At 34.3% G+C, this 16,465-nt stretch overlaps 1 protein-coding gene across 1 annotated transcript in view; it reads left to right on the forward strand.

Annotated features, from left to right (window-relative positions):
- Positions 1 to 16,465, forward strand: part of Sec10 (Exocyst complex component Sec10) — a 225,602-nt gene that overhangs the window by 132,088 nt on the left and 77,049 nt on the right. The window contains exons 10-12 of the mRNA XM_090400320.1: positions 6,643 to 6,802; positions 7,271 to 7,379; positions 7,523 to 7,646. Of these exons, the coding sequence (XP_090256446.1) occupies positions 6,643 to 6,802; positions 7,271 to 7,379; positions 7,523 to 7,646 (393 nt within the window). The remainder of the gene's footprint in view (positions 1 to 6,642; positions 6,803 to 7,270; positions 7,380 to 7,522; positions 7,647 to 16,465) is intronic.

Below are 16,465 nucleotides of genomic sequence, written 5' to 3' on the forward strand. Positions count from 1 at the left end.
CCAAATCTGGGCACAATAGTCCATGTGTGGCCTAATCAAAGCCTTATACAATGGAACAAGAATCTCCCTACTTCTACACGTCAGTGTCCTCCTCATCATTCCCAGAAGTCTTTGTGTTGTCTTCACAATTTTGGCGATGTGACCCCTAAATTTTAGATCTTTATCCACTATCACTCCCAGATCTCTTATTTCCTCTACTATATACAACAACTTCCTTATCTCTTAACATAACATCTTCCATCAAGACATCAACATAACATCAAGAATAACAACTTCCTTATCTCTACTTGTCAATTGTGTTCTTCATTGGCCAAGTAATTTTAATCTTATGAGCTACCTTAGCAACCTCAGTAAGAAATGTCCTCTAAACTTTTCTGGCTGGCCTGGTTGGCTGAGTGGCTAGTGTGTCTGCTCTCCAGCCAAGAGGCTGCAAGTTCAAATTCTGCCACGGGCATGGATTTTGTGATTTTCCTATAAACTCCATGTGGAAAGGGAATCCGCAATCCTACCACTTATTCTAGCAGAAGACTTCACTCCAAAAACCCATTGAAGTACTGGAGTGACCATATGGTGTCTACGGAAGTCAAATGTGAAAAAAAAAAAAAAAAAAAAACTTTCCTCTGTCTACCATCACTCCTAAATCTGTAGCTTCATCTATTTCCCCTGTGTACCACATTGATGGAGTACAATTCCATCAGTGTGGTACACAGCTTGTGATCTATTTATCCTAATATGCATAACTTTACATTTCTCCACATTAAACTGATACCTGTTATCTTTTGCTTATACTGATAGCCTAATTAAATCATCCCACAAGCTCTCCACATTGCCTTCATTAACTATTACTCTACCTAACTTCACATCATCTGCAAACACTGAATATTTCTTTTCAGGTTATTTCCTATATCATTTATGTAGAAATTAAACAGTAGTGGTCCCATCACTGAACCTTGTGGTACATCATTAGTCACCTGTTTTTTCCGTGATTCTCCCTCTCCATATACTGCTCTTTGATATCTGTCCAGCAGCCACCCTCCTATCCACATAAACTATGTCATATCTATCCCTACTTCTTCTAATTTGTATAACAGAATTCCATGTAGTATTCTGTTAAATGCCTTTGCAAAAATCTGCAGAATCATAGTGTACCTACTTTCTTTATTCAACTCAGCTGTTACTCCATTATTAAAAGTTACTAAATTACTAAGGCATGGCAGACCCCTCACACAACCAGTTGTCCCTCATACAGTATCATATTTTTATCCCCCATTCTTGAATTCTCAATTTTTCCATTACTTTTATCAACATGTCTGAGATACTGATTAGTCTGTAATTTGCTACTGCAGTTTTGGAACCTCCCCTTATGCAAGGGAATTATGTTGTCCTCTTGACATTCTCTTGAAACTCTATCAGAGCTGAGACTTAGAGCCCAGAGCCATTACCAGTTTCCTTGCACATTCTCGCAAAACCCAATATCTCATCTAATTCTACAGCTGTATTTACATTGAGATTCCGCAATATCTTAAGACCCTCCAATTCATCCACATCTATTCTCACATCAGTCACTTTCACATATGTTACAGCAGTAACTTTAGTTGGATGATATACCCCTTCAAAGTGGTTACTCAGTAACTGAACTATTTTATCTACTTCTGTCACCTTATCACTATCAGCACTCATTAAGGTTAATCTTCCATAGTTATTCTTCCTCTTACTTGCCACATAAAAGAACTCTTTAGGATTTCCTTTGCTTGCTGAGCTAGATTCTTCTCATAATCTGATTTCTCCTTCCTTACTATGCTGGTCGCCTTTCTTGCCTGAGCCTTGTGCTGTTCATGAGTTTGCTGGTCACCTTTCTCCTTATGTACCCTCTACAGCATTTTCTTCTTATGCAGCTCCTGCTTAATGATATTACTCATCCATCTAACACCTACCTGATTAACCACTCTTGCCCTAGGTACACAGTTTAATATTGCTTCCTCTAGATTAGGGTTTCCATAATATTTTACTAAAATCTGGACCATTCTGAAATTTTTACTTAAAAACCCCAGGACATTTTGTAAAAAAATCGGACATGTTAAAAATTAAGAAAACCAAAAATAAAATTATTATATGTGTTGCACACTGCTATAAACATACATTAACATTAAAATCCACTTTAAAAAAAGGATTATTAATCACAAATATATTTAATTAGAAAAATATTTATTAGATTTAATGGACCTGTTAAAGAATTTTTTTTTCTTTTGATATTTGATCACAGCACAAGAGAAATTCTTAAAATATGTCTTTACAATGATTAAAGCTTTTACTGTCTCAATTTTAAGTCTGTTTTTTTCATCTGTCCAGAGCGAATTTATTAATGAAAAAACACGTTCAACAGCTGCATTAGTTCCTGGCAGTGCTAAACAAAAACTAACTAGGCATTTAATACTCCCAGAATTTATACCCTGCTTTGTAAAATGAGCAAACATTTCACACCATTTATCACTGACACTTTGATCCTTCTGTTCACTCCACACTTCAAATTTGCTTTCACAATATTTTTTCACACATACAAACTCATCAAATAAGTCCTCTTCATTCACAGTAAAACTTGATGACACTGTCTGCATGAATATGTAGCTTTCTTGTATGTTCTTCCAAGTCACAGGATCTTTTCCCTTCAAATTAATCCAATCCATAGACTGAAGAGGTGTGAGAAATGGCATACACCACTCCTGAATATATTCAATACAGGTGCAGTAGAAATCTACTGCATAGCTTTCAAACTTTTCAACTCTTATGTGTCCTTTTCTCACAGTAGTTGTAAGAAACTTTTCTGCCTTCCTACAATTTAATCTTTCCACCAGTTTGTTTGTTTCGTCCTTCATTTCAATTACTGTTATATCTTGCTTTTCAATACATTTAATGGTATCATAAAAGGTTTTTAACTGGCTGGCAAGGAAATGCAGGAGTGTAATTGAAAGTGGATTTTCAAAGAAATTTTTGAGACTGATAGGACATTTGTCAATAGAAAGAAAATATGACTTCAATGAAGGGAATATGTCAATAACCCTCTGGATTGTAGACAAAAGAGAGAGCCATCTTGTCTTGCTACTACCCAAAACAGTTTTATACTCTGTGTTTGCGAATTCACAAAATGATTTAAGTTCCTCAACTCATACACAATATATGTGGAAATGTTGGTAAATCTTGTTAATTATTAACTGAAGATCAATAGGTAAGCAATTTGAAGCAGTCTGCACAGCATTATCTATCACATGTGCAGGGCAACCAATTCCAATTAAATTGTTCACAGTGTTTTCTTGCATTTTTAAGTAGATTATCCTTTCCCTTTCTCTTCTTTCCACCAAAGTTTGTATTTGCATTATCTGCTAATATGGCATTAACTTTTTTCAGGAGATCTAACTTCTGTAACACTTCTAACACATAAGAAAATAAAAAATTCTGAAGTTTCACCACCTAAATTAACGAACTCCAACACATCCACCTTCACACCTTTTTCTGGATGATAGTATCTAATGACCAGAGGCACTAATTTCATGTCAAAGTGGTTTGATGAACTGATTAGTACTGATATAAAACAAACTTCTTTTAGCTCTTCCTCAGTCTGCTAATGGTGCAATAACATTGGTTATTATTGCCTTGCACTTTGTTTGCGAACACCTGAATTTATCGTTGAAAATTTTTTTCACGATGGTTGTTGTTCAGTCCATGGAGTTAAAGCTGTGGTTATGCGCCGCTGTGTGATATATGAAGGTTGCTTCCTGTGCTGCCAGTGATAACTCTTTTTCCCTTTTACTCTTGGTTTTCACAATTAAAAAATTACTTATACTGCAGTTGGCCTTACTTCGAACAGCAGCTTTGTTTTTTCATTTTCACATGGTTGACTATTTCTGACTGACCACCATATGAAATGCAAAATTTACAGTTATATAAAGTACATTCCACATTTTCATTTACACCTTTAATGAAAGGAAATTCTATTCTAATATATCATTAATACTGCACTTACTTTTTAGCATTATAGGGGTAGAAAATTATAAAAATTATAGCACACAAAGTATTGATCAAATAAAATACTGTTATAATAGAAGCATGGGAAAAAAAGAACATTGCCATTAGTTACTATTAGTTATTATTAGTTAGTTATATTATCTATAATACTCATAATTATTATTAGTTAGTTATATTATCTATAATACTTATAATTATTATTATAAATAATAAATAAATAAAATTTATTATTATCAACATTGTAATAGAAATTGGTACTAAAAATGAGATAAAATCCATTTATCCATTTTTTCCTGAAGTTAAAAAAGCAGAAATTTTGGAATTAACTTGGACATTTTTATAAAAAACGGGACAAATGGGAACCCTACTCTAGATGCATTACTAATGTCCTTCCCTTGTAGTGTTTTATGCCATGGCACAGATTCAAGCTTCCTTCTAAGCTTGTCATAATCACCTACCTTGTATTTTCACATATACCTCTTCCTGACAGAACTTTCCTCATATTTTACCATCTCCCAAGTTAAGACCATATGGTCCCTTTCCCAAATGGGAAAAAGGACCATATTACATCCTCCCTTATAGAATACTTCTTGCCTCTCAAATAATTTGTGCCAGACAATTATTTCTTTTGACTTTTTGCATCTGGATGGAGTGACTAATATCGTGAATTTTTGCACCAGGGAAACACGATTCTGTTACACTTTCATTAAGTACTCCCCCTGATCATTGAGTCTCCGTATATAATTTTTTCCCCTTAATTTGTTTTTCTCATTTGTTCGCTCGGTCTCTTATTACTTCTGACCACCTGCTTCTTTTTCTTTTCAAGCCTGCTAATCTCTTGCCACTTCTGCAACTTTTCACTTTGACACTTTGTCCTGTGAGGGATAACATTCAAGCATGCTATTTCTTTATGTCCATTTCATTTTCCTGTATTTCCACCACTAGACGTTTGACATTAATTCCATCATTTTCCATCCTGTCAATCGATACTGTGCATTCTACTAACATTTGCCTCATTCTCATCACCTAATTGGCACTCAGTTTTGAAACATTTAATACATAAGATATCATTCTCATCTAACAATATTTCACTTATTCTAACTTGAGGCAAATTAATTTGATCAGTGCAGCAATTTCATCATCTTTTTTACTCCTGGCATTAGTAAATAAGAATAACATTTCATTTTGTGGTCTATAATCAGTCTTACCCATTCTGTCCCTCACCTGTGACTTCTCCACACTTACTCCTGCCTGCTCACTCCTTACCTTTTGTGCCATATATTCCCTTCCCCACAGACTTAGCTGTTCTCCATGTATTCCAGGCCATTCTATTCTTATGCGACCATCCACATGTATTCATTACTACTTTCAGAATCTGCTCTCCTTACACCATGTCTCCCTGGCCCTCTCCATTTTCCTGTTCAAGTTGCATTCCTATTTACACATTCTCATTTCCGCTCGCATTGGTCTCATATAGTCCACTCTCCTGTTCATTTACATAATCTCTGACTTCCACTGATATCCTGATTACTTCACTGATTACACTTCCTTGCAGCATTAGCCTTTCCAGGTGACTCATTATGAAGCCATTCAGATGCAGTCCATCTAACTTATACAGTTCCATTTGTTTCTTAAACTCATCCCACACATTTGCAATCTGCATTCCTTTCTCTTCACACGTTTTCGCCAACATTCCATTCAAGATCTTCTCTGCTGCAACTCATCGTCATACCTGAGCAACACATAAACTTCTCTTGTTACCATACTGTTGTCTTTTACCATTCTCAGTAATATCTTGATATCCATCCTCACATTCTCCCTATATCCAGCTAAATCATTTGTTCCAAATACAACCATTAACTCCCTTGCCCACTTACTTCTCATATCCACTGCCTCAATCAACCTGTTCATCTTCCTTCCTGGAAAACAGACCTTGTTCACCCTCTTATTCACCACACCTTTTATAATAGAATCTCCATATAGTGCTACTCTTGAGTCAGAGTAGCTTTGCTGTTTCTTTTTCTCCTCTCTTTCATTTTATTCTTTTAAACTCATATATTCGTATCCACCATATGTCTAATATATGCTTCATCTCATTTCTCATTTTAATCATACAGTGCAATTTCTGTTGCTCTGTTAGGCTTTCTTCTATTCTCAGTCAAGTTCTTACTCCACCAGTCAGGCTCGTTTATGATCGCTTTTGCTTTTTCACTCACTCCCTTATTCACAATCATATTCTTTGTGCCCATATTCTCATGCTCACTCTTCTGGCTATCATTGTTAGTCTTACACCCATCACTGCCTTTTGTCTGGTGTTTTTTTCTCTTCCCATTCCCGACTTTCATTGAAATCAGCACAGTCCATTAAAATATCACACTTTCTACAGACCCTCACTCTCTCACTACTCCTGTTTAATCTTTCACTAATCACATCTACCATTGTCCTTGATCTTTCTGTTGATTTGTGCTGAGAATGATTTGTCTTTCAGCAAATGATAGGCAAATGCCTCCAAAAAATTTCTCCTAAAATTTAATATAAAATAGATTAATTCAAAAAAAAGTGTAATTATGTTAAAATTATTAGTAATTCTTTTTTTTTAATTTTTTTTTTTTTTACTTGCAGCAAACATGATCTTCGACTAGACATACAAGCTTTAGCACATCGAGCTAATTTAACGATTGGTTCTACAACTGAAAACTATGGTGGTGAAACCTTTCTTTCTGAAGATGTAGCAATTAATATGCTACAGGATAGCAAATTAGCTTTGCAAAGGTGTCATATGGTAAATAAAATGATTTTACAGTTGGTAAAAAAAAAATAAATAAATAAATAAATGCACTAAATTACATGGTATCTGATTGGCTTCTTTTTCGCATACTTCATTTCTATTACTGCTAATTGTTGAACAGCTGTCAGTTGCTAGCTTATTGTGTCAGAGGTTATTTTGGGAGTACAGACTAAATACTATATTTGTTATAGGTGGACAGATATCATGTAACTTACTGCATATATACTACATAATTCTTATATACATATACATAGTGATGCATTTTTATTGAGCCTAACGAAAACATTATTTTGTTTAAAACTTTAATATATATTTTTAATATAAATTAAATTTCATTTAATATTTTTAAATATTAAATGAAAAAATCCATTGAAATTTCATTCTTTTCATAATCAAAATTCATGCTTATGTTAATGCATCAAGAATCTTTATAAATGACTATACAATTTCTCCTTTTATTAGTTATCAAAACAATCAGAGCTTCCATGGAATGCAGTAAAACTCTTTGATATTCTTCTGCAACAGTTATGTATTGAACACATAGGATATGCAGTGGAAGTGCGAATTTTAGGTATATTTCTTGTTTTATTTCAATAAGTATAGATTTTGATAATAACAAAACGTATCAAATCTGCTTAATATTTTGGAATTGTTTTTGTATTCTACTTGAAATGTTTATAAAATTTTCATGATGGTATGTTTATTCCTGTATAGTTCTTCCTTCCCCAGAGCCAAAGAGTCCACCAGAAATTTATTTTTTTGATGTAGTTAGACAGTGTAATGCCATTTGCCAACTTCTTGAGAAACAGATAATTGATACTGTAGTGCCTCTAGTTGTGTGAGTAATGGATGTTTATTAACTTACTATTATACAGATAGGGATTATTTAGATAACCATAGTAATCATAAGTTTCATAATTATAAAATCATAAATTTATGAATTCAGCACATTCAGTATGTGAATTTATGAAATTCATAACTTTCATGATATAATAAATTTTAGTTGCATTGTTGAATGTATTTAAATAATTTTATTTATGGGGCATTACCAAAATTATTTGTAATGCTTTTTCAGAAATAATAAATAGTGTAGGTCAAATATCATGCAGATAATAAATGTCAGGGGAGATACCAACAACACTTTTATGAATTATTGCAAGAAGCTACAGTTTTGAAAAGACGATTTGTAAACACTATATGTCAGTAATTCATTGTGGGAAGCCAAATTTTCACAAACCACAATATATCATACCACGCCTTGAAAACATTTAGCTTTGAATCGTTTACCATCCACTCTCGTAACATACTTTACTAATTCACCAATTGCTATGCAAAAACTTTCATTTCCTTACTCATATGACCATAATATAATTTCCAAGGATGGCTTCTTATTCTCCCACTTGGCTGCATCTCTTTTGCTGAAGATATTGATTGTCATCCCACCTAACTACTATCTGTGCAAATCCCAAATCTGCCCATAGAATACTGTTTGCATGTTCATGATTGTGCACCTTCAAACCTCCCTAAAAATTCTAGCTGCTGTCCACAGTGGAGCACTTCAGTTCAGCAATTCCTCCCTTACTAACTTCTCTGTCACAAGCAAGTGTTTTAACTCTGTCTGTTCCACATCTACTTCCATGGCCATTGCCCCACTGAACTGGCATTCATCAGTTTTCCACTTTTTGTTGGGCCTGTTAAAACACGAGCAGCAGTAGCTAGCATCCTTTTTATTTTTCCTTTAGTGCTACTGCAAGCACATTCAAATCTTGATTCTCCTTTTCCTCTTTTATTTCATCTATTTTTTTTTCCTCATAAAATATTCTCAAATGACTACAGTGTGTAATCTTCCAGATTACACATTATAGTCATCAATATCAATAAACTTCATTCTCATTCCTCACCTGCACCACACACACTTGACACTAATGTGCGTATTGGCTTTTCAATCTCTTGTGTATGGAATCAGTATAAATATATATATATATATATATATATATATATATATTTTTTTTTTTATCTTCTTTTAATCTTAGCTTAGGCTTTCTTACATTTTTCTTTGTATTCTCTAAGATTAACTGCCTGCTTACTTATCTAGAGTTTATAAGCACATCAGGCTCAACAGAAAGTGAAAGAATGCCAGTTAAGTGGAGCAGTGGCCATGGAAGTAGCTGTGGAACAGACCCAGAGTTGAAACACTGCACCCGTGAGATAAAGGTTGAAGTGAGTATGGGAGGGATCATCTGTGAACTGAATTGCTCTACTCTAGACAGCATTTTGAATTGAAGGGAGGTTTTAGGTCCTTGTCAGATGTCACCTCTTTCCAGGAGGTTGACTACTATGAGCTTCCACTATGTACGGTTTTGTGCTTCTCTTTTACATTCTTCATAGGGCAAAAAGGTCCAGTCCTTAATATTTCCCATCTGATCTGTTCTTTGTCTTCCTCTTCTTCTTTTTCCTTGTATCATTCCTTCTAGAAGTGTTTTTTGTAGGGATTCATGCCTTAGTATGTGACCAATGTAGGTGATTTTCCTTTTCTTAATGGTTTTCAACAGAGTCCTATCTTCTCCAATCATCTCTAATATTTCTAAATTTGTTTTTTTGGCAGTCCATGGAACTCTTAAGAATTCTTCTGAGGATCCACATCTCAAAGGCTTTTAGTTTATTTTCACAATATTTTGATATTGTCCAGGTTTCTGCTCCACATAGTAGTGTTGACCATACGTAACATTTGGACAGCCTAATTCTTGTTTTTGTGTGAATTTCCCTTGAGATCAGAATGTTTTTCATGTTAATGAAGGTTGATCTAGCAATTTCTATTCTTCTTAATATTTCCTTATCACACTTTCCATTCTCTGTAATTAGTTGACCCAAATATATAACTCTCTACTTGATCTAAGGTACTTCCTCTGATCTTAATATTTATATCTGGTATTTTCCCTTTTTCTCTTGTTACCAGCATGGTTTTGGTTTTTTTGAAGTTGAAATTAAGTCCATATTTTTCACTTAGTTTCAGCATCTCTTCTAGTAGGTTTTGAAGATTTTTATTTTCAGCTAGCAGTACTGTATCATCTCCACATCTTACATTGTTTATATTTCTGCCTCCTATGCTGACTCCTTTAAATTCTTCTAATTGCTGGAAGATATTTTCAGTATAGAGGTTAAACAGGAGAAAGAACACAGCCTTGTCTGACACCCTTCTTTATTGGAAATTTCTTCGAGGTTTCTCGTGATATTTTTATTGAGGCAGTTTGCTCCCAATTATAGATTTATCAGTAATCTGGTATCTTTACTATTTACTCCTAATTTTCTGATGCATTCGATTAGTTGTTTATGTTGTATATTGTCAAAGGCCTTTGTCTAGTCAATAAAACATAAGTAGATCTTTTTCTGCTTCTTCAGATATCTTTCTATAATAGTTCTAATGTTGAAGAGTCCTTCTCTAGTTCCTTTTTTTCCTGAAAACCAGATTGTGTTTAATTAATTTCCAATTTGATTTTATGTTTATTTCTTTCTAGGATGATATATAACGTAACTTTTGCTATCTGACTGATTGTTCTGCACCCTTCACATTTGATTGTCTTCGATTTTTTAAGTATTGGTAGGAAAGTCGAGTGCTTAAAATCTTTTGGCAGGTTTCCAGTTTTGTATATAATATGTTGGACAGTGATCTTATAGCCTTATCACTTAAAACCTTCAGATATTCTGCCATAATTCCATCCATTCCTGGAGCTTTTCCTGGTTTCAGTTTCCTAATGGCATTTCTTACTTCTCAGGTAAGAATAGTAGGCCCCTCCAAATCTTCTTGCAATGGCTTATTTATTCTCTCATGATTGTAGAGTTCCTTTGAACACTATCCATCTCCCTTATTTTGTCTTTCTCCATTAGGATGTTTCCACTGGTATCTTCAATGCAACGAGAGCCTATCCTTTTGCAAGATTTGCTAGTTATTTCCCTAACTTTTTCATGAAGTTTTCTGGTTTTGTGCTTTTTATCCATAAGTTCAAATTCCTTGCATTTGTTGTTGAGCCATAGTTCTTTTGCAATCCTACATTTTTTCCTGATCTCCTGAGGTTTTAGGTACTCAACCCTTAAAAAGGTGAGCAGTATTCTAAGGATATGCAAATTTGGGACTTGCATAGAGTCAGTAGTTGGATGGGTGACTAGCAGCACCTTGAGCAAAGAGAATACCTATTCTTTTAGATGAGGAGGAAGCTGTTGATGTGATGTGATATGTGTTTATGCCAGGAGAGGTTGGAGGTAAATGTCATTCCAGGTAGAGAGAGAGATCATCTTCAACCAGTGCTCTAAACATAGATCCCACACACAAGAGATTGAAATAAACAAAATCTTAACTTTAGGTCTGCCTCTTTAATTGGAGTCATCTCTGAAGTTAGGATTTTATTTTATTTAAAATTTTTTTTTATCCTAGCAGTTTCCCCTATTTGAATCAGTCAGTGCTTTCTTTAAATTTTAACCACTGAATCTCCAAGGTTGATTCTTAATTTAAAATGCTTTCATTTTTTTTTTTTTCAAATAATATTTGTATAGTTTGAGTCTGCAGCTCACCTCTGAAAGTTGCTTAGCTTTGATTTGGTTTAAACTTTTCATGCTTATTATACTTATTTTTCTTTTCAGTACAATACTTATATTTATTCTGCTCAAAATTAATTGTTGAATATGATAAATATTAAGTATACTATTATATACAGGATGCCAGTGTGAAGACTGCAATTTTACAATTTTTAACTACAATTTTACATTATTTTCTTGGGTGAACCATTGTTTGCTACCTTCGTGTTATGTGTTGAAAAAATTATCATTCCTATTGAAATCTCTTTAAGAGCTTGTTTCTAATATGCCTCCTCTTTTTCACCTATCGACTAGCTTTGAAACCCACTGACCTTCAGTCTGTCCTCACAGGGAGCATTCAATAGACTCATTAAATTTCTTACCACAGTCTTAGTCATGCCACTTCCTCATCTCCATAGAATCCAGGTGACCAGATCTGCACAAAGTAGTTCAGATTATTAAAGTCTTATAGGTGGGGACATGGTGAGCCACCTCCTTATCCCTGCTTGTCAGTATGTTCTTCACTAACCATGTAATCTGATGTGCTATTTAGGCCATCTTTGCAATATGTCCTTCAAACTTCACCTCCCTGTCCACAAAAATCACCTCTTCATCCCTGTCTTCATAAATTATCTACATGTAAACACAAGGAAAAGTATTATTTATTCCTTGTGTTTATGTGTAGATAATTTATAGTACTATGGCAAAAGTTTCCCTCAAAACTAGAATCCCTGTCTTCATTTTCCTGCAGTTCAGTTCCATCAGTATAGCATGCAGCTTGTAATCACTTCATCTCTCAAATTGCACCTGGCCCTCATTAAACTGGCAACCATTATGCTTTGCCCATACTACCAGTTTTATTTAATTCTTCCAGCAGGATATCTATACCATTATCTAACAAGTGAATATTTCCTATATCATTGATGTAAAAACTTATGCTAGCCTGGTTAGTTGTAGTTAGCATATCTGCTATCCAGCCAGCAGATTGCAGGTTCAAATCCCCTGGGCATGAATCTTTGCAAATGTGTTTAGGTAGGAGATAAATTTCATTGTTTGGCATAAGACTGCCATTCTGCTTATTGGAAGACTGTGAAGGGACTTGAAAAAGTTCCATGTTGGGGTCTCTATAGTTTTGTTTCCCTTTCAATATAGTAAATAGAAAAGATTCTTGAGTGTGCATACTCAGAAAAAAATCAACTAATTACAGGACCACACACTAAAAAAAAGAACAAGAAGCAAATGGATATTAACAATATTCGCTTCATTAATAATTCAATCAAAGCACTGCTATAGTAAACACCATTGTGGTGAAAGTAGTAGTTTATTGTATTAACTCAAAAAGTCCTAGCCAAACTGTACCATAAATGCTGCTCGAAAAAAAAATTCACTAGAGTAAGCCTCTTGTGAGTTAATATTAACCCACTCACAAGCCTCTCCTTGAAACCCACAAGAACCAAAGGAATCGGTTGAGTATAGGTTTTGCTATAATGAATTTTATTTACAATATTATTGATGCTATAGGGCCATATTTGCTGTTATCAATTAATTGGCTTAATTGCTGGTATAATTTTATATTTTTTGTATGATGATAACATCTAATTTTTAGATTGAGTGTTATTAGGTGGGGTGATATTTGAGTGTGGAATGTGGTGTTGGTTAAATTTCTTAGGCAGTATTACTTTAAATTCATTGTTTCTTGTTAGTACTCTGATAAAAAATGGTAGCGAAAGGTAGATTGTTATGTAGGTCGGCACAAAAGACAAATAAATGGAATGGTGTGGCTTTTTCAAGACTACAATGCTGTGAATGTAGTATATGCATGGGAAGATGTAGCAGATGGTTATGTGGAGAGGCTGAATAAGAGAAAGGAGTGAGTGTGGATATGCACTGAGTGCGATATTCTGATGGTCTTGCAAGGCTTGTTTAAATCAGAGTAGGAAACATGATGTCATAATTGAAACGGTTGTTACAGAACATTGTGTGAATGTTAAGAAAGCGTGTGAAATGATAGCAAGGAAAAGAGTTTGATTAATGATAAAATGGGCGATAAACATGTTGAAAAACAGAGGGCAGTTAACGGTAAGATCATGAGTGGTGTTGATGGCTAACAAGCTTGATGACTGACAATAAGATAGTGAGAGTAAATGATAACAAAAAAAAAAAAAAAAAATCAAGATTTGAAAGCTGAATTGGTGAAGATGAGGCAAAAGATGAAGCAAATGCAGAGTAAACCGAAGAGAATTATAAATAGGTATAGAAGAGTGAAGAAGACAGAAACAAATGATGGTGGTATGAAAGAGGTAACAGAAGACTTGTGAGTGGGATTGTACGGAGAATTCAGTTATTAGAGATGTGGTAAAAAAAAGAATATGCACAAGGTTTGTTTTCTGAGAGATAAAATGGTGTAACATTTGTTCCTTTTTCTATTACCAATAAGTGAGCAAAAGAATTGGAAAAAAGAACAAATGACTTGACAGAGAACAAGGAGAATGTGAGACTGGATATGAGGTTGTTTTGAAGGATATAAGATAATAAGGTGTGATAGAAAAGGTGCAGAGACAAGGATTATAAATGATATCTCAGTGGAAATGTGTGAAGAGAAAGGAGTGCGGTTTGTTAATTGTGTTGAATGAGTTTGAAGAATGGCTTGAGCCATATAACAGTGATGCACTGCATTTGAGTTGTTTTGGTGTGAGTCAGTTACCGAGATTGCTGCTGGAAGGAAGAGTAATGAGTGCAGAGAATGAATCTGAGGAGGTAAGAATTGATGTGAAAGAGAAGAAGAGTAAGGAAGGAAGGATTGAAGCATTGCATAAGAATGGAGAAAAGGGTAGCATGAATCTAGAGAATGAGAGAACAAGTGTGCAAAACAAACAGGGAGACTCGGGGTGGTCAGGGGAACACAGCATGAGAAATATAAATTCTCAAAGAAGAAGTGAATGTGCTGACAAGAAAGAAATGGGATGGCCAGAATGAAAAGTGAACAGTTGGATTTGAAGAAGGTTCTAGGATGAATAAGGAGAAAAAAGAAATGATTTGAGGAAAGCATAGAGAAGTCACGTCTAATCAGTGGTATCAGTGAAGCTTATTATAGATCCAGAAATCAGGCTGTTATATGTTTGTATATGAATGCTAGAAGTATCAGAAACAAGGGAAAGGGAAATTAAATGGTTACATTGATTAAATTCATTCATGAGGATGACATCCTAATAGGAATAAAGATGGAAGGATGCAATGTCTTTTGTGAAGATAGAATGGGTAACAAGGGAAGTGGAGTGTGCTATTGATGATAGAAAAGGAGTTATGTCTATACAAGGTAAAGATGCAAGGTGGGAATGGTGACTGGTTTTGAGGCAGTATGGCAAGAGATAAAGATTAATTGAAATGAAATACTTAGTTAAATGTTGCTGTAGACCTGGTAATGTGAAGAGTAGTGACCATGAAATGTATAAGCAAATAGGAAAAGGTGATTGTTATGGGTTATTTTAATTATGGAAATATTGATTAGGATGATGAGATAGCAACTGGAAATAGAGAAAATTAATTTTTAATTTTTGCGGGACAACTACCTACGACAGTATGTTAACAGAGGGCATGCGAGGATTTTGAGAATCTAGGATTTGATCATCTCATCAGAGGATGTCATTATAAATGTGGTGTCAAATCTCCCTCTAATTGGGGATTACCTGGGTGGTTGAATCACCATGAAGTGATTACCTGGGTGGTTACTAGTCATGATAGGACTTCTTTGAGGGAAGGATATATGTGGAACTGCAAGGCTGGTGATTATGAGATGCTCAGAAGACAGCTTGCAGCTGTAACATGCAATGAAAAGTTGGGTGGAAAGAAGATCAGTTTGCTTTTGTGCTATTTAAGAGCTATGTAGTAGAAGCAATGTCTAAATGTATTCTGATGGTCAGAAGGTTAAATAAGGTAGGTTTGAAATTGGTGAATGAAGAAATGCATGTAGTACAGAGAAAGAAGATATTATGGAGGCATCATATGATGAGTGGTAATAATTAGTTCCATGAGGAGTACAAAGAACAGACAAGGAGAGTGACTGACTTGGTAGCTGTTAGCTAATGTAGTAAAAAAAACCTATGGAGTTTTTTCAAAATATATATATATATATATATATATATATATATTATTGTTCATCTTGACTCGGTAGAAAATATTATAAAAAATTAGTTTGAATGACTATATACTGAGAATGAAAAACAACAAGGTTTAATATTAAGATACAACTAGTTTTGTTGAATGATTCAACTTCTTCAGGTATCACAGGCAAAGAATTATACAAAAAATGACAGAGACATGATAAAATTACATGAACAGATCTGGTATAAAAGACAATAGTCTATTGTCTTTTATACTAGATCTGTTCATGTAATTTTATTACATCAACTCCTGAAAAATAATTTTGCAGGAGGTTTAAAGGTGGCTTACTCAAAAAGCTTACTCAACTCATCCAAAGACCCCACTCCCTCCGCTGGCCCACCCTGGAGTATACCGTATTTACTGCACCTGCAACATACCATACATAGGAGAAACAGGATGCACAATTCCGATCAGACAAAAAGAACATAAATGACACATCAAATATAATAATTATGGTGAAGCTGGCTTTTCTGATCATGCCCTTGAACACCTTACATAGAATTGACTGGAAAAGCACTAGTTGTCTACATCACACCAAAACATGATATGAATGCAAATTTAAGGAAGCTGAAATCATTATCAACCATCCCAATCTAAACGATAATGATGGTCCAAAAATCCCATACACATGGAAGGCATATATTCGTCCCATGAATCCTTCCTCTCTAAGAACAACTCTAAATAGGACTGTAGAAAATCCAGGATCCTAAATCTAAAATAACAACGTTAATACTAAAAGATAGGACATCACTGTTAAAGAAAAAATCTGTAAGAAAGAATGTTTATATGTTGTAACTTATGAATAATTTTTTAAATCAAGAATAACAATTGTAATAATAGAAATAGGACATCACTGTTACTGGAAGGAAAACTATCTGTAAGCAAGAATGTTTATTCATGTAATCATAAATTAAATCTAGCTTGCAT

Source organism: Typopeltis vanoorti, chromosome 11 (genome assembly GCF_054136105.1).
Source record: "Typopeltis vanoorti isolate ZY-2024b chromosome 11, IOZ_Tvanoo_1.0, whole genome shotgun sequence".
Lineage (NCBI taxonomy): Eukaryota > Metazoa > Arthropoda > Arachnida > Uropygi > Thelyphonidae > Typopeltis > Typopeltis vanoorti.